The following is a 21,362-nucleotide window of genomic DNA, read 5'->3' as shown; positions in this document are numbered from 1 at the left end:
TTGAAAATCAGATTTGCTAATGTGGAATAGAACTTAAGTTTTCTTTTTCTATTTATTTGTTTGTTTATATGTATTTATTTCTTTTTTTACAGTTTATTTATTTTGGGAGAGAGAGTGTATGCACACACCCGAGCACGGGAAAGGCAGAGAGAGAGGGAGCGAGAGAGAATCCCAAGGAGGCTCCCTTCTGTCAGCATGGAGCCTAATATGGGTCTCAAACCCATGGACCCATGAGATCATGACCTAAGCTGAAACCAAGAGTCAGGCACTGTATTGACTGAACCACCCAAGCACTCCCTCATTTTTATTTAAATTCTATTTAGTTAAGGGGCGCCTGCGTGTCTCAGTTGGTTGAATGTCAGACTTTGATTTCAGCTTAGGTCATGATCCCTAGGTTGTGGGATCATACCCAGTGTTGGGCTCTGCACTGAGCATAGAGTCTGCTTGCATGGGATTCTCTCTGACTCTCTCTCTCTCTCCTTCTTCCCTACTCACATGCTTGTTCTCGCTCCCACTCTCTCATAAAATAAATACTAAAAAATTTAATTCTGGTTAGTTAACATAGTGTAATAATGGTTTCAGGAGTAGAGTTTAGTGATTCATCACTTACATACAATATCCAGTGCTCATAACAAGTGCGCTCCTTAATACCCATCACCCCATCTAGCCCATCCCCTACCTCCCTCTTTCCATCAGCCCTCAGTTTGTTGTCTATCCAGAGTCTATTATGGTTTGCTTCCCTCTCTCTCTTTTCCCCCTTCTCATATGTTCATCTGTTTTGTTTCCGAATTCTATATGAGTGAAATAATATGGTGTTTGTTTTCTGACTTATTTCCCTTAGCATAATACACTCTAGCTCCAGCCATATCATTGCAAATGGCAAGGTTTCTATTTCTTTAATGGCTGAGTAAGATTCCATTGTATATACTACATCTTCTTTATCCATTTATCAGTCAATGAACCCTTGGGCTCTTTCCATAGTTCAGCTATTTTTTATTGTGCTCCTATAAACATTGGGGTGCATGTGCCCCTTTGAATCAGCATTTTTGTGTCCTTTGGATAAATACCTACTAGTGCAATTTCTGGGTCATAAGGTAGTTCTATATTTACCTTTTTGAGGAGCTTTCACAGTGACTACATGAGTTTGCATTCCCACCAGTAAGAGGTTTCCCCTTTCTCCACATCCTTGCCAATATCTGTTGTTTCCTGAGTTGTTAGTTTTAGCCATTCTGATAGGTGTGAGGTGCTATCTCATGGTTTTGATTTGTATTTCTTTGATGATGAGTAATGTGAGCATCTTTTCATGTCTTTTAGCCATCTGGGTGTCTTTTTTTTTTTTTTTTAATGTTTTATTATTTATTTCTAGGAGACAGAAAGACAGTGTGTGCAGGGGAGGGTCAGAGAGAGAGGGAGTCACAGACTGAAACAGACTCCAGGCTCTGAGCTGGCTGTCAGCACAGAGCCCGATGCGGGGCTCGAACCCACGAACCGTGAGATCATGACCTAAGCGAAAGTCGGACGCTTAACCAACTAAGCCACCCAGGCGCCCCCATCTGGGTGTCTTCTGCCCATCTTTTTCTTTTTTTTTTTTTTTTGAAAGAGAGTACACGTGCATGTGCTCACACACTTGAGCAGGGGAAGGGCAGAGGAAGAGAGAGAATTTTAAGCAGGCTCCACACCCAGGCTGCATAAACATGGGGGTATCTATATGTATCTTTTGGAGTTAATGTTCAAGTTTCCATCAGATAAATATCCAGAAGAGAAATTGTTGGATCATATAGTAGTTCTATTTTTAACAATTGAGGAACCTCTATAGTTTTCCATAGTGACTGCACCAATTTACATTTCCACTAGCAGTGCACAAGGAAAGGTTTCCTTTTCTCCTCATCCTTACCAACACTTATTTCTTGTCTTTTGGATAGTAGCCATTCTAGAGGGTGTGAAGTGTTGTGTCATTGTGGTTTTGATTTGTATTTCCCTGATGATTAGTGGCGGTAAACAACTTTTCATGTATATTGGCCACCTGCATGTCTTTTTTGGAAAATATCTATTCAGACTCTCTACCCATTTTTAATCAGATGGCTTTTTGGCTGTTGAGTTGAAGCAGTTTTTTATATATTTTGGAAATTAACCCCTTATCAGATGTATGACTTGCAATTATTTTTTTCCCATTCAGTAGGTTACCTTTTCATTTTGTTGATGATGCCTTTGCTGTGCAGAGGCTTTTAATTTGCTGTAGTCCCACTTGTTTATTTTTGTTTTTGTTGCTTTTAGTGTCCAATCCAAAAAATCATTGCCTAAACTATTATCAAGGAGTTTACTATCTATATTTTCTTTGAGGAACTTTATGGTTTCAAGTCTTATGTTCAACTCCTTGATCCATTTTGAGTTCATTTTTGTGTATGGTGTAAAATATATCCCAATTTCATTCTTTTGCATGTAGTTGTCCAGTTTTCCCAACACCGTGTCATGAATACTGTATGTTCTTGGCTCTTTAGTCATAAATTAAATGACTATTTATATGTGGGCTTCTTTCTGGGCTCCTTGTTCTATTCCATTGACTAATGTGTCTTTTTTAATGTTAATATCATAACTTTTGATTACAATAGCTTTGTAATACAGTTTAAAATAAAAATGCATGATGCTTCCAGCTTTGTTTGTCAAGATTCCTTTCACTCTTCAGGGTCTTTTGTGGTTCCATACATATTTTAGGATTGTTTGTTGTATTTCTGTGAAAAATGCCATTGAAATTTTGATAGGGATGCATTGAATTTATAAATCTTTTGGGGGTAGTCTAGATATTCTAACAGTATTTAATTCTTCCGGTCCATGAGCATGGATTACCTTTCTATTTACTGGTGTCTTCCTCAATTTCTTTCAGCATTGTCTTATAGTTTTAAGTGTACAGGTCCTTCACTTCTTTGGTTAAATTTATTCCTATGTTTTTTATTATTTTTGATGCAATTGTAAATGGAGTTGTTTAAAGATTATACCAAAACAACCTCTTAGAACTAATAAACAAATTCAGTAAAGGTGCAGGATACAAAATCAGTATACAAAAATCAGTTGCATTTCTATATGCAAATAGTGATCAGAAAGAAATTTTATAAACAATAATATTATGTCATCTGCAAATAGTAACAGTTTGACTTCTTCCTTTCTGTTTTGGATGCCTTTAATTTTTTTTCTTACCTAATTGCTATGGCTAGGACTTCTGATATTGAATAAAAGTGGTAAGAATGGGCATCCTTTCTTGTTCCTGAGCTTGGAGGAAAAGCTTCCGGATGTTCACTATTCAGTATGATCTTAGCTGTGTGCTTATCATATATGACCTTTATTATATTGAGGTATGTTCCCTCAATGTCCACTTTTAGTTTTTAACAAATCAATGTTTTATTTTTTTCAAATGCTGTTTCTGCATCTATTGAGATGACCATGTGATTTTTATTCTAAATTTTTACCCTTTAACCCTTTATTTTGTTAATCCTTCGTTGTGTGCCAATTGATTAATTTGTGGATATGGAACATCCTAGCGTTCCTGGAATAAATTTCACTTGATCATGATATATGATCTTTTTAATACATTGTTGAATTCAGTTTGCTGTTTTCTGAGTATTTTTGCATTTGAGTATATTTTTTGCTTTTGCCAACAAGAAATTTGGCCCATGGGGGTGCCTGGGTGGCTCAGTCATTTAAGCATCTACCTTTAGCCCAGATCATGATCTCATGGTTTGTGAGTTCAAGCCCTGTGTTGTGCTCTGTGCTGCCAGCCTGCTTTGGATCCTCTGTCCCCCTCTCTCTACCACTCCCCTGCTAGCACATTCTCTCCTTCTTTCTCAAAAATAAACATTAAAAAAAATAATAAATTTTTGGGCGCCTAAGTGGCTCAGTCGGTTAAGCATCCAACTTCGGCTCAGGTCATGATGTCACGGTTCATGGGTTCAAGCCCCATGTCGAGCTCTGTGCTGACAGCTAGCTCAGAGCCTGGAGCCTGCTTCGATTCTGTGTCTCCCTCTCTCTCTGACCCTCCCCTGCTAATGCTGTCTCTATCTCTCTCTCTTGGAAATAAATTAAAAAAACATTAAAAATAAAATAAAATTTAAAAATAAAATTAAAAAAAAGAAATTTGGGGGCGCCTGGGTAGCTTAGTCGGTTAAGCGTCCGACTTTCGCTTAGGTCATAATCTCGCGGTTCGTGGGTTCGAGCCCCGCGTCGGGCTCTGACTGCCANTCTGACCCTCCGCTGCTCACGCTGTCTCTCTCTCTCTCCTAGAAATAAATAAAACATTAAAATAAATATATATATATAAAAAGAAATTTGGCCCATGAATTTGCCACAAAAAGAGACAAAGTTACAGCTTTATCATACTTCAGACATGTAGTTCTAAGTAGATAGTGGCAGTGGTCACCATGTGATCTATTTGACACATCTAAATATTCACAACTTTTGGAATTTCAACTACTGGGGAAACAAAATAATACTAGTAAGACTGATATTCAGTTTCATATTTTTTAGAGATTGTGGTTTCTTTCATAAGACATAGGAATGATCTGGAAGATCCAAGTATCATACAAGACCTCATACACATTATACTTGAAAGGACAGATTTATAGAAACAGATGTAAATATGCACATAACTCCTATGTTGGATATGGGAACAAGATTGAGCCTTTTATTATTAGGCTCAAGTTGTCACTTGTTAGATAAGATTCTCTGAGCTAGTTATATGTGTGCAGCTTTATGTGGAGGACAAGAATATTTGTCCTCCTTTTCTTTTTGAGAATCTTTGTGACAAATATTAATGAGGAAGAATTGTAATCTGAAAGCTAGACACTGAAATGAGTTAACATGACATGGAAAAACAGACCCGAGAGTCTCAAATTTCACTATAAGAAAAAGGCAAAGCACAGAGGGAATTTTAAAAAATAAAAATGAAACAAGGAACATGAAATATTCTTTATAGGTTCGTTAATTAATAGGCAATTTTTACTTGGTGTCATTGTTATGTGCCACTGAATGTACTTTAAGGGTTTTATTTCATTTGATACACACAGCAACACTGTAGGTAGGTCACTGCTTTTCCCATTTTACTGATGAGGAAATAATGTCAGTTAAGTAATGTAGTAAAAAGTTACACAGTAACAACCAAAAATAAGGTTAACAAACTGAATTTTGTTGTTTTTTTTTAAATATTTTTATTTATTTCTAGGAGAGAGAGAGAGACCGCATGAGCAGGGGAGGGTCAGAGAGAGAGGGAGATACAGACTCTGAAATAGGCTCCAGGCTCTGAGCTGGCAGTCAGCACAGAGCCCGACGCGGGGCTCGAACCCACGAGCCGCGAGATCATGACCTAAGCAAAAGTCGGACGCTTAACCGACTAAGCCACCCAGGCGCCCCAACAAACTGAATTTTGGATGACAGATTCTGGGCTCTTTATTATGACAATATACAGCCTCCAATCATTTTTTAAATAATTGTGTCACTAATTCATCAAAAAATTTTTTTCATCATTTACTATGGATCAAGGTCAAATTCTGCAGATACTGACAATCTATAGCTCACCATACTTTATTTAACCTATTGCCTACTATTAAATATTTAGAATGATCATAAATTATAGTTTATTTTGTAGTTTGTATATGTGGATCTTTATAGTAGAATTTTTTCTGTGTTTATATCTGTTTCTTTTTTCTTTCTTTCTTTTTTTTAACTAGGCTCCATACCCAACATGGGACTTGAACTTATGACCCTAAGGTCAAGAATCACATGCTCTACTGACTGAGCCAGACAGGCACCCTTGCTTTTATATCTGTTTCTTTTTATGTTTTCTTATTTTTAAGGGAGAGAGTGTGAGTGAGTGAGCGAGAGGCAGAGGGAAATGGGGACAGAGGATCCAAAGCAGGCTCTGCACTGACAGCAGCAAACCTGATGTGGGCTTCAAATTCACAATGTGAGATCATGACCTGAGCCAAAATTGGGCTGTCAACCGACTGATCCACCCAGGCACCCCTATATTTGTTTCTTAAGGAAGAATTTCTAGAATTTGCATTTATAGACCAAACATCGTATACTAAGCGCCTACAGTATGCCAGTATTGTTCATGTAATTTGTGGGAATGTAGCATTAAAGAGACATCACTTCTATACCTTAACTTGTTATAACTGACCATGTAAATATAAACTAGGACTAGGACTAAAACTGTGGGAGGGTGTGGAAAAAATTATTAAAGAAATCAGACAATGTCCCTGTGTAGTTGTTGAGAAGGGATATAATGGAGACAAAATGGTTTGATTTACACGAAAGCCTCAAATTTGATGATGTGCTAGGACTTACAGAATTAAGGAAAATGGTGGTTACGAAAGGATGTAGTTTAAAATCAGCGAATAGAAAGGTCACATGGGGTGAAGAGCAGGACAAAACTAGATGTGAGCTTCTATTGGAATCACACAGATTCCAATTCTCCCAGCAACAATTTGTTTTTGTTTTTTTAATTTTTTTAATGTTTGTTTATTTTGGAGAGACAGAGTGCAAGTGGGGGAGGGGCAGAGAGAGAGAGAGAGAGAGAGAGAGGAGGAGACAGAGAATCAGAAGCAGGCTCCAGGCTCTGAGCTGTCAGCACAGAGCCATGAGATCATGACCTGAGTTGAGGTCGGATGCTCAACCGAGTCACCCAGGCACCCTTCCCAGCAATAATTTGCAAGAACACATGTAAACTGAGCCATGGAAGCTTACCTGAGCCTTTGTGTCTGGGGTTTTTATTGAGGGTCCGAAATAGCCATGGCAAGGGGGGCGGGGAGGAGAAAGAAAGAAAAGAAAAGAAACATAGGCATGGAGTAACTATGTGATTTACCCTTAGTTACTCAGTTTCAAGCCCCTCCAGAGGACCGCTGGAAACAAAACAAACTGTTGACCATAAGTCACATTGTTAGCATAAATTTTTTGGCATAATTTTAAAAAATTTATTATTTTTTTTAAAAAATGTATTATTATTATTATTTTTTTAATGTTTTTATTTATTTCTAGGAGAGAGAGAGACAGCGTGAACAGGGGAGGGTCAGAGATAGAGGGAGTCACAGACTGAAACAGGCTCCAGGCTCTGAGCTGGCAGTCAGCACAGAGCCGGACACGGGGCTCAAACCCACGAACCGCGAGATCGTGACCTAAGCGAAAGTCGGACGCTTAACCGACTAAGCCACCCAGGCGCCCCCGTATTATTTTGTTTTAAGTTTATTTATTTTAGAGAGATGGAGTGAGTGAGCAGGGGGAGGGCAGAGAGAGAGAGAGAAAGAGAATCCTAGGCAGGCCCCACACTGTCAGCACAGAGCCCAACATGGGGCTCGGAACTCACAAGCTTGTTAGATCATGACTTGAGCCAAAATCAAAAGTCAGTCGTTTAACTGATTGAGCCACCCAGGGGCCCCTCAAAAAAGCTTTTAAAGGGAGGATATTTTATTTTATTTTATTTTTTAATGTTTGTTTGTTTTTTTTTCTGAGAGAGAGACAGACAGTGTGAGCAGGGGAGGGACAGAGAGAGAGGGAGACACAGAATCTGAAACAGGCTCCAGGCTCTGAGCTGTCAGCACAGAGCCTGACGCGGGGCTTGAACCCACCAACCGTGAGATCATGACCTGAGCCGAAATTGGACGCTTAACCGACTGAGCCACCCAGGTGCCCCTAAAGGGAGAATATTTTAAGGGCTCCCAGCTGATCTCATAGGAGCTGGCTAAGGGCCATTCCTTTCTTTGGAAAGTTCAGAGTTTGTGTACTCCAAGCCCACTAAGTTAATTTTTACTGCACCCAAGTGATATCCATGGAGGTGAATGGAATTACTTACTAACCTTTATGCTTTAGTATATTTTGGTAGGTTATAGATTATTTCTAACTTTCCAGCAAAGTACTCATGCTCAGATTTCACTCCATAATGAAGTAATTCGGAGCTACACAGGCAAGAACCAGAGTTAGAACTTACTTTGTAGTAAGAAGAATGTGGATTCCAGACTCACCTCTGGCACCTCACGTTTACATGTGTTTTATATATTTTTTCTAATTGAAACATAAATGCAAATTATGCAAACAAAATTCCAGTTTGTTTTTAACATGTGTATATATATATATATATATACACACCCATTTAACCATCACACACATAAGAAAAAGCAGATTTCCTTCCAATCATTACCAACTTGCCCTCCCTACCCTCAACAAAGGTGACCACTATTCTTACCACTGTTATGATAGATTAGTTTTAATTAGATTCATGTAAAAGAAGTTGCATAAATGTGATTTACATAATATTATGTACATTTTTATCTGGCCTCTTGCTTAATTTCACATTTATGAGGATCATTTGTTGTTTGTGCTGTTTTATCATTAGGTAATCTTCCATAATAAGAATAAATCCTATTTTATTTTCCTCTTTTTTTTTTTTTTAAGTAATCTCTATTCCCAATGTGAGGTTCAACTCATGACCCCAAGATCAAAAGCCACATGCTCTACTGACTGAGCCATCCAGGCACACCTGTACTATTTTTTGATGGACATTTGTGTCATTAACAGATGGAGGCTTAAATAACTGAGCCACCCAGGCACCCCTCTACCTTTTGATTATTATGAGTAATGGTGCAAAGAATATTCATGTTAAAGTTTTTTGTGTAGAGATACATCTTCATTTCTCTTCTATATGCCTTCTAGTTGAATTGCTGTATCATATGGTAACTCCATTTTGAACATTTTGAAAAATTGCCAGACTTTTCCAAAGCTATCCCATTTTTAATTCCAATCAGCAGTTGTTACGGGGGTTCTGATTTATCCACATCCTCCCAACACCTGTGAAAATCTAACTTTTTCTTTGTAGATATCCTAGTAGGTATAAAGTAGTATCTCATTGTAGTATTTTACTCTGCTAAAATATATTTGGTTTTTTTATGTCTTATTATTGGGAGCCAGAGAGAGACAGAACATGAGCATGGGAAGGGCAGAGAGAGAGGGAGTCACAGAGTCCAAAGCAAGCTCCAGGCTCTGAGCACAGAGCCTGATGTGGGGCTTGAAGCCACAAACCGTGAGATCATGACCTGAGCCAAAGTCAGATACTTAACCGACTGAGCCACCCAGATGCCCCTAAAATACATTTAAATAAGATTTACCATAGTAAACCTTTTTATGGTTACAATTCAGTGGCATTAAGTACACTTAAATTGTCATGCAACCATCACCAGAACTTTCTCATCTTCTAAACTGAAACACTGTACCAATAGTGACACTCTTTGATTCCCTTTTGTTTTCCTTTTGGGTATGTTCTATAGTATCCTGTGTGTGGTTACCATGGGAAGTATATATATCGTAAAGTTATAACAATCTATTTTAAATTGACACCAACTTTGTTCACATACAAAAATTCCACTTCTCAGTTCCATTTTCACCCACTTTAGATTAATGAAGTCATGAAATAACTGTTTTAAATAGGCTCCATGCCCAATATGGGGCTTGAACTCATGACCATGAGATCAGGAGTTGGATGTTCCACCAACTGAGCCAGCCAGGTGTCCCGTGAATTAACATTTTTATGTATTGTGTACCCATTAATGTATATATAGGTATTTTTTATTCATTTGTCTTTTATATCTATAGAAAACAAAAAGTAGAGTAACAAGGGGCGCCTGGGTGGCTTAGTNTAAAAAAAAAAAAAAAAAAAAAAAAAAAGCAGAGTAACAAACCAAAATTACAAAATAATGGCTTTTATGTTTTCCCTATGTATTTCCCTCTACTGGAGCTCTTTATATCTCCATATGGGTTTGAGTAATTGTCTGGCTTCCTTTTAACCTGAAAGTCTCCCTTTGACATTTTTTGCAGAGAATGTCTAGTGAAAATGAACTCTCAGTTTTTCTTTATCTGGGAAGTCTTAATTTCTCCCTCATTTTTTAAAGGACAGTTTTCCTTTAAACTGACAATGTTTCTTTTAGCATTTTAACTTTTTTTTTTTAAGTAATCTCTGTGCCCAACATGGGGGTTGAGTTTATGAACCCAAGATCAAGAGTCGTATGTTCTATGGACTGAGTCATCCAATGCCCCTTTTAGCATTTTAAATGAATCATCCCATTGGGGCACCTGGGTGGCTGAGTCAGTTGAGTGTCTGACTATTGATAACAGCTCAGGTCATCATCTTACAGTTTGTAAGATCTGCAGTAAGAGGGCTCTCCCTCCCTCTTTCTGCCCCTTCTCTCCTTGCATACACATACTCTCTTAAATAAAGGTACCCAGGTGGCTCAGGCAGTTGGATGTCCGACACTTGATCTCAACTCAGGTCATGATCTCTCCAGTTGTGGGTTTGAGGCCCAAGTTGGGTTCTGTGCTGACAGTGTGGAGCCTCCTTGAGAGTCTCTCCCCCTCTATCTCTCTCTCAAAAAATAAACATTAAAAAAATCTTTAAAAAAAAGAATTTTGTTGTCATAAGGCTGTCCTAAGGAAGTGGTTGAACATGTGGATTCCAGGGAGTGGGCCCAGAAAGTCTGAATCTGTGAGTAGTGGATGCCTCGGGCCTCCCTTTTCATTCTTCACTCTGCATCCAGGGAGCTCTCAGACCCACATCATCCCCTGGCCTCTGTGCTCAGGAGTGTGGTCCACAGACCCACAGCATCCCCTCTCTGAGAGCCTAGTGATTCTGCATTTAACAAGATCCCCAGGAGACCCCAGATTGCCCCAGGCTGTGTCCCTCAGCCTAGGGTTTGCTGCAGGCAAAATGCAGGCACAGGGATGCAGTAGGTGTGTTTGGTTCTCAGGTTTGCTGCCTCCCAACCTTCTACCTACCCAGCCCCTTCTCAGAAGGCAGGTGTTAGTGATCGGTCCCCCAGTGTGGAGGCTGGATTTTTCTGGGCTGGATCTTGTGCAACTTCCCGAGTCTGCTGTAACAAAGCACAAGCTGAGTGGCTTCACTACAGAAATGTATTCTCTCACCGTCCCAGATGACAGTGTCTGAAATCAAGGTGGTGGTAGGGGCGCCTGGGTGGCTCAGTTGGTTAAGTGTTTGTGTTTGGCTCAGGTCATATTCTCATGGTTCATGGGTTCAAGCTCCACACATCAGGCTCTGTGCTAACAGCTCAGAGCCCATAGACTGCTTCACATTCTGTATCTCTCTCTCTACCCCTCCACCACTCGCAATCTCTCTCTCAAAAATAAATGGATGTTAAAAAAATATTTTTTTAATAAAAAAATACTTTTCGTAGAACCAGTTTTCAGTTTCATTTATTGCTGGGTATTTTTCATATATGATATCTTTACTCTTCTTTTCCCAGTGACTTAAGGAGTGAGGTTAAATTTGACCTAGATATTTAGTTTGAATTACAGGCACTTTAAACTTTAAGTTTTCCTCTAATCATTAATTGCATGTCATAAGTTTTGAAAGGTTGTTTTCATTTTATTATTCACAAATTATTTTCTAGTTTACTTTTTCATTTTTGACATATTGATTATTTAGGAGTGTTTTGTTTCCCATTTTTCTCTTATTTATTTCTAATTCCATTATGGGTAGACAAAACTCTTTTTTATTGTTTCTTTTTTTTTTAATTTATTAAGGTTTATGTTCTAACCTAGCATATAGTTTCTTTTGGAAAATGTTCCATGTGCATTTGAGAAGAATGTATATTTTGCTATTGTTGGATGAAGTGTTGTATAAATGTCTGTTAAGTCTAATTGGTTTATAGTGTTGTTGGTTATAGATTTTTCTGTTTCCTTGATCTTCTCCCTAATTATTCTATCCATTGTGAACATGGGATATTGACATCTGTGGCCACTTTTGCTGAATTGTCTTTCTCCATTTCTGTCAGTTATTTTAATTGTGAAAATATACATAACAGGATTTGCTGTTTTAATCATTTTACACTATACAATTAAGTGATTATAATAATTGAAAGGCATTTGTGTCTGGCCTCTCCCAGACAGCAAAATGTTTTCAAATTTCACATTTTGTAATACATGTCAGTAATTCTTTTCTTTTAATGGCTAATATTCCATTGTGTTGTGTTTTCTTTTGTGGCCTAGCATATGGTCTATTCATTTGTACTTGAGAATATGTATTCTGGTATTTGGTGTTGTGTTTGGTGTATATCTGGGATGTCCAGTTAATTTATAGTGTAGCTATACTCTACTATTTCCAAATTATCTTTTGCCTAGTCTTTCTATCCATTATTGAAGTTGGTTTATTGAAGTCTCAAACTTTATTGTAGAACTTTCTGTTTCTCCCCTCAATCCTGTCAATTGTTGCTTCATATATTTTGGGGCTTTAAGGCATATATGTTCATAGTAGTTGTATCTTCTTGGTGGGCTGACCCTTTTATCAACATATGAGATGTTCTTTTGTCTCTTGTAAGACTTCAAGCCTATTTGGTCTCAGCATAGCCATCCAACTCTCTGATGACTACCAGTATGCAATATATTTTTATATCCACTTATTTTTCAACCTCTTTATATGTTTGAATTTGTCATCAGTTTATTGTAGACATTCTATCCATTCTGCCAATCTCTGCATTTTAGTTGAAGAGTTAATCCATTTGCATGTAAAGTAATAACTGAGGGGAATTTTTTACTTGTTTTCTATATATGCTGTGCTTTTTAAACAATTTTTTTGAATATTTATTTTTGAGAGAGAGAGACAAAGTATGAGCAGGGGAGGGGCAGAGAGACAGGGAGACATAGAATCTGAAGCAGGCTCCAGGCTCTGAGCTGTCAGCACAGAATATTTCCTATTCATTATACAATTTAGTCATTTCATTAGCATTTATCCTGTAGATTTCAATTAAAAATTTGCATTTGTGGGGGCTCCTGAGTGACTCAGTTGGTTGAGCGTCCGACTTCAGATCAGGTCATGATCTCACGGTTCGTGGGTTCAATCCCCACATCAGGCTCTGTGCTGAATGCTTGCTCAGAGCCTGGAACCTGTTTCAGATTGTGTCTCCTCTCTGCCCCTCCCCCACTCACGCTCTTAACTCTCTCAAAAATAAATGTAAAAAAATTTTTTTTAAAATTTGTATTTGTGATGAACTAGTTTGAAATAAAACCAACTTTATTCAGGGGTCCCAAGACCACTCTCAGGTTCAGTGATTTTCTAGAAGGACTCAGAAAAGTCAGAAATGCTTGGGTATCTGGGTGGCTCAGTCAGTTAAGTGTCCAACTCTTGATGTTGGCTCAGGTCATGATCTTATGATTTGTGGGATCGAGCCACTCATGGGGCTCCATGTCATAAGAATGGAGCCTGCTTGGGATTCTCTCTCTCTGTCTCTCAAAATAAACATTTTTTTAGCATGAGCTTTTTTCTTTTTTTAAATGTTTATTTTTGAGAGAGTGTGTGTGTGTGTGTGTGTGTGAGTGAGTGCATGGGGGAGGGGCAGAGAGAGAGGGAGACACAAGATCTCATGAAGGCTCTGTGCTGACAGTAGAGAGACTGATGTGGGGCTTGAACTCATGAGCCGTGAGATTATGAGCTGAGCTGAAGTTGGACACTTAACCGACTGAGCCACCCAGGTGCCCAGTAAACACACATCTCTTTAAAAAGTCAGAAAAGCTGTTGTACTCAGTATACTGAGTTGTAGGAATCAGAATGTCCTTAGGCTTGAACTTTCCTACAGTTACAATTGAGGTCACTTCCTATGGAGAGGGATGTGGAACTCTCTTGTCTGTGACCAGCTTCTGAACCTCTGGACAAAATCACCGAGGCACAGATCTTGTACTTGGGTTAGGGATAGTGGCATGCTTCTCTTGGAGTCACACCTCTTCTTTTAGGAGCTGGATGCTTGGTAGGTGGGGAGAGGGTGAGTGCAGCAGCCAGAGATTTCAGTTTGCCTCCCCTGGCATGGAAACCCTACCCCAAGATCCAAGGCAGACAACTGGAACCCCAGTATTCTCACCAGGGCCACACCCAAGGTATATATTACATTTTGTGTTTGGAGCCAAACAGAAGAAAATCTGTGTCCTTTAGCTGCATTTCCCTGAGCCAGTGGGTAGCTGGGAGCAAGATGAGAAATGTTGGTATCCTGCTTCTCACTAGAAGATAGCCATCTGATTGGGAGCACAGGTTGACAGTTGGTGAGGAAGCCTGTGTCCTTGACTATACCAGTTTGAAATGGAGTATCTTTCTCAGTAAGATGTGAGGAACAAGGGAAGGGTGCAGGTTTGGTTCAGATACTGTGCACTTTCAGCTTATAAGTTTTAGTAGATTTCCTGAACATTCATTTGCTGTATATTTTTTTTTCACTAGTTTTGACAGGGAGCATGTCAACGGAGCTCCTCATGCTGTCATGGCAGAAATGGAATTCCCTGACCAATTCTTTACAGTTCTAAGCATGGACCATGTAAGTTGCCGAATCTCTCTCCTTTGTGAACATTTCCTTTTTCTGAATCTTCTTACCAAATAGGGCCTACCCCACATTCCCCAGTTTTTCACTTTCTGGTGAGAGTTGGAACCAAACATAACAGTGTAATTCCTATGTACCTTTCTATTCTCCAAATAATTTTCAACACTCTTATTTGTTGAGTCTCTTGTTAACACCAGCTATAGAGCAGAAATAGAATACCTAGATGGAGGAATTTACTGTACTTTTCATATTCTTGGATAAAGATCAGATGTATCCATTTGATTACATATGGGAAAATTCTGTACTTTTCCTGAAGAGAGTAGAGTTTCCAGGTAGATTGGATTTGATTTTGACTGGCGTCCATCATACATAAATAGATGATTATAGACTCCCAGAATTGAAGAACACCTTATCTACCGTAAATGTCTAAATACAATTAAGCCTGATATTTTTTCACCAAATAGACTATTCTTTAGCCACTAAAAAGTACTTATTAAATAATTTGTCATTAGAAGTAAAAGTTCTGATCATATCATTGTTAAATAATACTTAACACAGTGTTGAACTTGGAGCTGTAAGAAATTATAGTGTTCACATCCCATTTTCTAAGTTAGATATTTTTCCTTTACAGAAGAACAAGGATCTAGAAACTCAACTTGATTAATTCATGTGGCAGGCATGTAGTATGCACTGTGTATGAACATGCTGTTTAATTTGTAAACTCATTTTATTTCCAGACATGCTTGACTAAGAAATTCCATAATATGCATGAAGATTTCTCTGAATGAAATGGATTCTTTAAAGATATGTAGATAGTCCTATTTGGGAGCACTAATTTCCTTACTTCCCATACTATAACCTTCTACCCACCCTTGCCTACTAGTTTACTAGTCGGCTTACCATAATGTTATTCTTTTTCTCAAAAATATTGCCTTCTATTTCATCAATATATGGTTTTTTATTTTAGGAACTGGTGACTTTCAGGGATGTGGTCATCAGCTTCTCTCAAGAGGAATGGGAGTATCTGGATTCAGCTCAGAGGGACTTATATTGGGATGTGATGATGGAGAACTATAGCAACTTGGTCTCACTGGGTAAATTTATCTGCTTCATATAATTTTGAATATGGTCTATTCGATCAGCTGCTCTATTCTATCAGTTGCTTGTCAATAAACCCAAGACTATCTTTTGCAAGAAAGTAGGTACGTTTCTTCTCCCTGTGTGGGTTGAACATTATGTTGGAGATGACACCTCCATTAAGCACATTCCTCATTCTTCATGATGTTTGTACTTTCTCGGTTCCTTCATATTTCTACTTTCCCTGACACCCAGGGAGTTTAATTTAAATTTTAGGACACATATAATATATCTTTTGAGAGAGCTATTATATTGTGATTAAATTCAGAATTGCTATAAATGCTTTGTTATTTTCTATCCCAGATTCTTGAAGAATAGCTAAGAAACTGTGTCCTGATTCATTATGATTATTAGAAGAATCCGTAATTCATGTTAAATGGATAAACAGAATTTATGTTCTGTGCCTGCAATATGCATTGTGTCATACCTCTTTTGTGGTTAAATAATTTGCATTTAACGTTGTCAGTATTATAGCAAGGATCTTTTAGTGTTTTAGAAAGCTACCTATTTTCCTGTCAGATCATACAGTTCTTGCCATGTGGTAGGCCCTGTTCTAAGCAATTTTAATATACCAAATCTTTTAATTCCTCAATAACCTGATGACATGAATAGTAGTTGTATTATTTTGCTAAGACAAAGAGTACTTAGGCAGCTTCTCCAAGGTTACACAGCTAATTAGTGTCAAAAGTAGGTAAATCCTTACTTTTTTGTGTGACTAACGTTGACTTCCATAGTTTTAATATGTAATATAGTTGACCCTTCAACAACACAGGTTTGAACTATATGGGTGCACTTCAATGTGAACTTTTTTATAAAGGTAATACAATACTATAAATGTATTTTCTCTTAAGACTTTCTTTTTTGTACTTAATTGTATGAATGCAGTATATAATACATATAACATATAAGATATATGTTAGTCAACTGTTTGTTATTAGAAAGGCTTCCAGTCAGTAGGCTATTAATAGTTAAGTTTGGGGGGAGTCAAAGTTATATGAGGACTTTTGATTGTGCAGACCATAGGGACCATAACCCCGGTTTTAAGGGTCAACTGCATTTTCAATGCGGTCATTCTCTGAAGTTTTTGTAATTTCAGTTACATTTCCATATTTGGTAGAGAGTCTTTTCTTTCTTTTTTAAAAAAATTTTAAAATATTTATTTATTTTTGAGAAAGAGAGACAGAACGTGAACAGGGAAGGGGCAGAGAGATTGGAAGACACAGAATCCAAAGCAGGCTTCAGGCTCTGAGCTGTCAGCACAGAGCCCGACGCACGGCTTGAACTCACAAACTGTGAGATCAAAACCTGAGCCAAAGTCAGACATTCAACTAGCTGAGCCACCCAGGCGCCTCGTCTTTTCATTTCTAGGTAGAAGTTCTTTTTGATTTACTGATACTGGCATTCTTTTATGATTTTATTATTCTAATCCAATAATGATTGCATTATTATACCTTTGTTACATATAACATAATTCAGTCACAAGAAATTATTTTTGCCCTGTATTATGCAATGTTTACTATTCACTTTGGATTTTCCTCAGGTTATCCTCTCATCTGATTACTAGTCTCCAGCCAGTGTTCAACAGATCCTTTGTTACAAAGTGCCTTCCACTCTTGCCCACCTGTATTGCCTTTTCCACATCATTCTGGTAGCTTATTCCCCTTTTCAGAACTGCATAATCCTTATATAATACGATACATACCTACTATAATACCAAAAATAGTGTGATACTGACATGCGGAATGTAACATGGGTGGCTTTGAGTACAGGAAAATGGAAAGGATATCTGGGAAAGAGCATGAAGGAAAACATTTAAATATAGACCAGGATCTCTGTAGGATAGATGAGTGATAGTGAAAAAGCTAATGAAGAAAAGTAAATAAAATCCTTCATTTGTATTGACATTAAGAAAATCATAGTTCTGCATAGCAGGGAATTAACAGCAGTGATGGAGACAGTCTAAGTGGAGAGTCAATTAGAAAACATTCATAAACACTATTTGTGTGTGTGTATAAATCACTGCAGTATAATGTGAGGGTTAGAAAGCATGAAGATATACTAAAACTACTGCATTATTTTTATGCTTACATAATTATTATTTTTAAAATATGTATTTAATTTTGAGTGAGAGAGCACAAGTTGGGGAGGAGCAGAGAGAGGGAGACAGAAAATCTGAAGCAGACTCCAGGCTCTGAGCTCTCAGAACAAAGCCCAGTGTGGGGCCTGAACTCACAAGCTGTGAGATCATGACCTGAACTGAAGTCAGATGTTTAGCCAATTGAACCACCCAGGCACAGCATTATTTTGATGATCAGTTGTATTACCCAGTGACTGATCTTTGTAATATTTCCTTTTTGTCTTATTTAGATTCCTTTCATCCAGTCATTTTATTTCCCTGTAATTATCAATGTATATGTCCTTGGGGTTTGTTTTTCAGTGGCATATACACTGAATTACACTTTTGTAATCAAAAGTGATTACTTTTGTCCTTTTGGAATTCAAGGAATAAACAGTGTAACAACAGAAAATTACTGAATACACAATTGAAAAAAAATAAAAATTTGAAGGCAAGCAACTAGATATTAGAACAGAAACAAATATGAACTTACAATCAGTACATCCTTTCTGAGGATATTAACTTTTGGACCAGACAGTGAAATGTGGGTCATATATAAAGAATCCATTTCTGAGAAATGTGGGTGGAAATTTGGTTTGCTGTAAGAGATTATGTGAAAGGGGATAATGGATTAAAATGAGGTCTTATACGCATCATTATCCACTAAAGTATTTGGATTCTATTGTTTAAAAAAAACTATACAGAATTATTAGTATGCATAGATGATCAAATTGTGATCCACATCAGCAGCATCTCTACATGATATTGATAACTAGTTCTACATCTATTGATGTTGGTCAGTTTATCTGGACTTGTAACATTAGTACTTGACAACAAACTTACTAGATGGTGATCAACACCTATATGTCAGACATTTACTTAATCTGTTTCCCTCACAATCTTATACTATGCTTTCATCATTCTCTGATCTTTCTTAAAACTTCATTATGGTATTTTAAGGGCACTTGGGTGGCTCAGTCAGTTAAGCGTCCGGCTTCGGCTCAGGGCATGATCTCATGGTTCATGGGTTTAAGCCCTACGTCGGGCTCTGTGCTGACAGGTAGCTGAAAGCCTGGAGCCTCTCTTCGAATTCTGTATCTTCATCTTTCTCTCTCTGACCCTACCCTGCTCACGCTGTCTCTCTCTCAAAAATTAAACATTAAAAAAATTATTAAACTTCATTACAGTATTTTAATCACTCACTTGTATTGTTTATATTTGCAGTTTTTCTCTGAATTGTATAAATGTTTCATTTTTATGGCACATGAAAAAAATTGTTTCTTTTTCCCCTCTCTTTCAGATTTGGAGTCCAAGTATGACACAAAGTGTTTATATAATGGAAAGAACATTATTGAAAATAACCGTTCTCAGTGGAAAGTAACAGAAAGTAAATTCCTTGGTCTTGAGAGCTCCATTTTCAGAAATAACTGGCAAAGCAAAAGCAGGACTGAAGTACAAAGACCTAAGGTGGGATATTTCAGCCAAATAAAAATCATCTCTGAAAAAGTGCCAAATTATAAACATCATAAATCTCCTATATCACATCAGAGAATTCATGAAAGCAAGAAACCCTATGAATGTAAGGAATATGGGAGCGTCCTTAGCTGTGACTTAAGTTTTGATGAATGTGAGAGAATACATACTGGTGAGAAAACATATCAATGTAATGCATATTGGAAAACCTTTGGAGATGAACCACATACCCTACAACTGAACATTCATACTGGTGAAAAACCTTGTAAATATATGGAATATGGGAATCCATTTAGTTTTTATGAAGACCTTAGTATACATCAGAAAATTAATAATGATCAGAAGTGCTATAAATGTAAGGAATATAAAAGGACCATTAGAAGAGATGAAGAAATAACTCCACTAAAAATAATTCATGATGGTGAGAAACCCTATGAATGCACTTTCTGTGGGAAATCCTTTAGAGTGCATGCACAACTTACTCGACACCAGAAAATCCATACTGATGAGAAACCTTACAAATGTATGGAATGTGGCAAGGACTTTAGATTCCATTCACAGTTAACTGAACATCAGAGAATTCATACTGGTGAGAAACCATACAAATGCATACAATGTGAGAAGGTCTTTAGGATTAGTTCACAGCTTATTGAACATCAGCGAATTCATACAGGTGAGAAACCATATGCATGTAAAGAATGTGGAAAAACCTTTGGAGTATGTAGAGAACTGGCTCGACATCAGAGAATTCATACTGGAAAGAAACCCTATGAATGCAAGGCATGTGGAAAAGTCTTTAGAAACAGTTCATCCCTCACTAGACATCAGAGAATTCATACTGGTGAGAAACCCTATAAATGTAAGGAATGTGGGAAAGCTTTTGGAGTCGGTAGTGAACTTACTCGACATCAGAGAATTCACAGTGGTCAAAAACCTTATGAATGTAAAGAGTGTGGAAAGTTCTTTAGACTTACATCAGCACTTATTCAACATCAGAGGATTCACAGTGGTGAGAAACCTTATGAATGTAAGGAATGTGGGAAGGCTTTTAGACATAGTTCAGCCCTTACTGAACATCAGAGAATTCATACTGGAGAGAAACCTTATGAATGCAAGGCATGTGGGAAGGCCTTTAGACATAGTTCATCCTTTACAAAACATCAGAGAATTCATACTGGTAAGAAACCCTATGAATGTGAGGAATGTGGGAGTGCCTTTAGTGTGGGTAAGCACTTTACATGATATCAAAAAAGCTATTCTGGTGAGAACTCTTTTGAATGAAATACATGTACGAAAGACTTTTGTTTCTGAGTTTCACTGGGAAAACTGATGCATTATAAGAAGAAGTAATCAAGGCGATTATGTTGCTCTTATTGCTTCCAGACTTTCTGGCCACTCTATTTAGAAATACAATCACTCATGGGGTGCCTGGGTGGCTTAGTCGGTTAAGCGTCCGACTTTCGCTTAGGTCATGATCTCGCAGTTCGTGGGTTCGAGCCCCATGTCGGGCTCTGTGCTGACTGCCAGCTCCGTGCCTGGAGCCTATTTCAGAGTCTGTATCTCCCTCTCTCTCTGACCCTTCCCTGCTCACGCTGTCTCTCTCTCTCTCCTAGAAATAAAAATATTAAAAAAAAGAAGAAGAAGTACAATCACTCAGTGATATATATACTTTGTTTTGTTAGATATTGCCAACTATTTCTCCTTTTTATGTCAGTTAACCTTCTGAATATCTGTTTGGGTAGGATGGTCCCTATTCATTTTTGGTATGTGTGGCAAATGCATTTCACTAATTATTAACTAGTTAATTTCACATCAATTTCTTTCCCAGGCGTGTTTTGTTTACAGTTACTTTTGGTGTTTGTTTCTGCCTATTCATTGTTTTTGGCTTACTAAATTCTAATATTATTCAAATAAATCTTTTGCTAATTTTTTGTTTATATGTATAATTTTCTTCCTTCAGAGAGTGAAAACTTCCAGTCAGATACTATGTGTTTTTTTTAAAATATTTTTAATGTTTTATTTATTTTTGAGAGAGAGACAGCGTGAGCAAGCGAGGGTCAGAGAAAGAGGGAGACAGAGAATCCGAAGACAGGCTCCAGGCTCTGAGCTGTCAGCACAGAGCCCGACGCGGGGCACGAACCCACGAACCATGAGATCATGACCTGCGCCGAAGTTGGACGCTCAACCAACTGAGCAACCCAGGCGCCCCCTATGTGATTTTAAAGTTTTGTGTCTGTGCATGGTATTTGTGTAGATTTGTTTATGTCTCATTTTCTATTCTTGTTTTAATGGTA

General features: G+C 37.8%; 1 protein-coding gene across 1 annotated transcript in view; it reads left to right on the top strand.

Annotated features, from left to right (window-relative positions):
* Positions 1-20,673, top strand: part of ZNF529 (zinc finger protein 529) — a 44,686-nt gene extending 24,013 nt beyond the window's left edge. Inside the window, exons 2-4 of the mRNA XM_077773742.1 lie at positions 14,246-14,339; positions 15,310-15,436; positions 18,896-20,673. Of these exons, the coding sequence (XP_077629868.1) occupies positions 14,246-14,339; positions 15,310-15,436; positions 18,896-20,310 (1,636 nt within the window). The 3' untranslated portion in view covers positions 20,311-20,673. The remainder of the gene's footprint in view (positions 1-14,245; positions 14,340-15,309; positions 15,437-18,895) is intronic.
* The last annotated feature ends 689 nt before the right edge of the window (positions 20,674-21,362 follow it).

This window comes from Crocuta crocuta, unplaced genomic scaffold (genome assembly GCF_008692635.1).
Source record: "Crocuta crocuta isolate KB4526 unplaced genomic scaffold, BGI_CrCroc_1.0 scaffold267, whole genome shotgun sequence".
Taxonomy (NCBI): Eukaryota; Metazoa; Chordata; class Mammalia; order Carnivora; family Hyaenidae; genus Crocuta; species Crocuta crocuta.
Note: the sequence above shows the minus strand (reverse complement) of the source record. Positions and strands in the feature narration are given on the sequence as shown.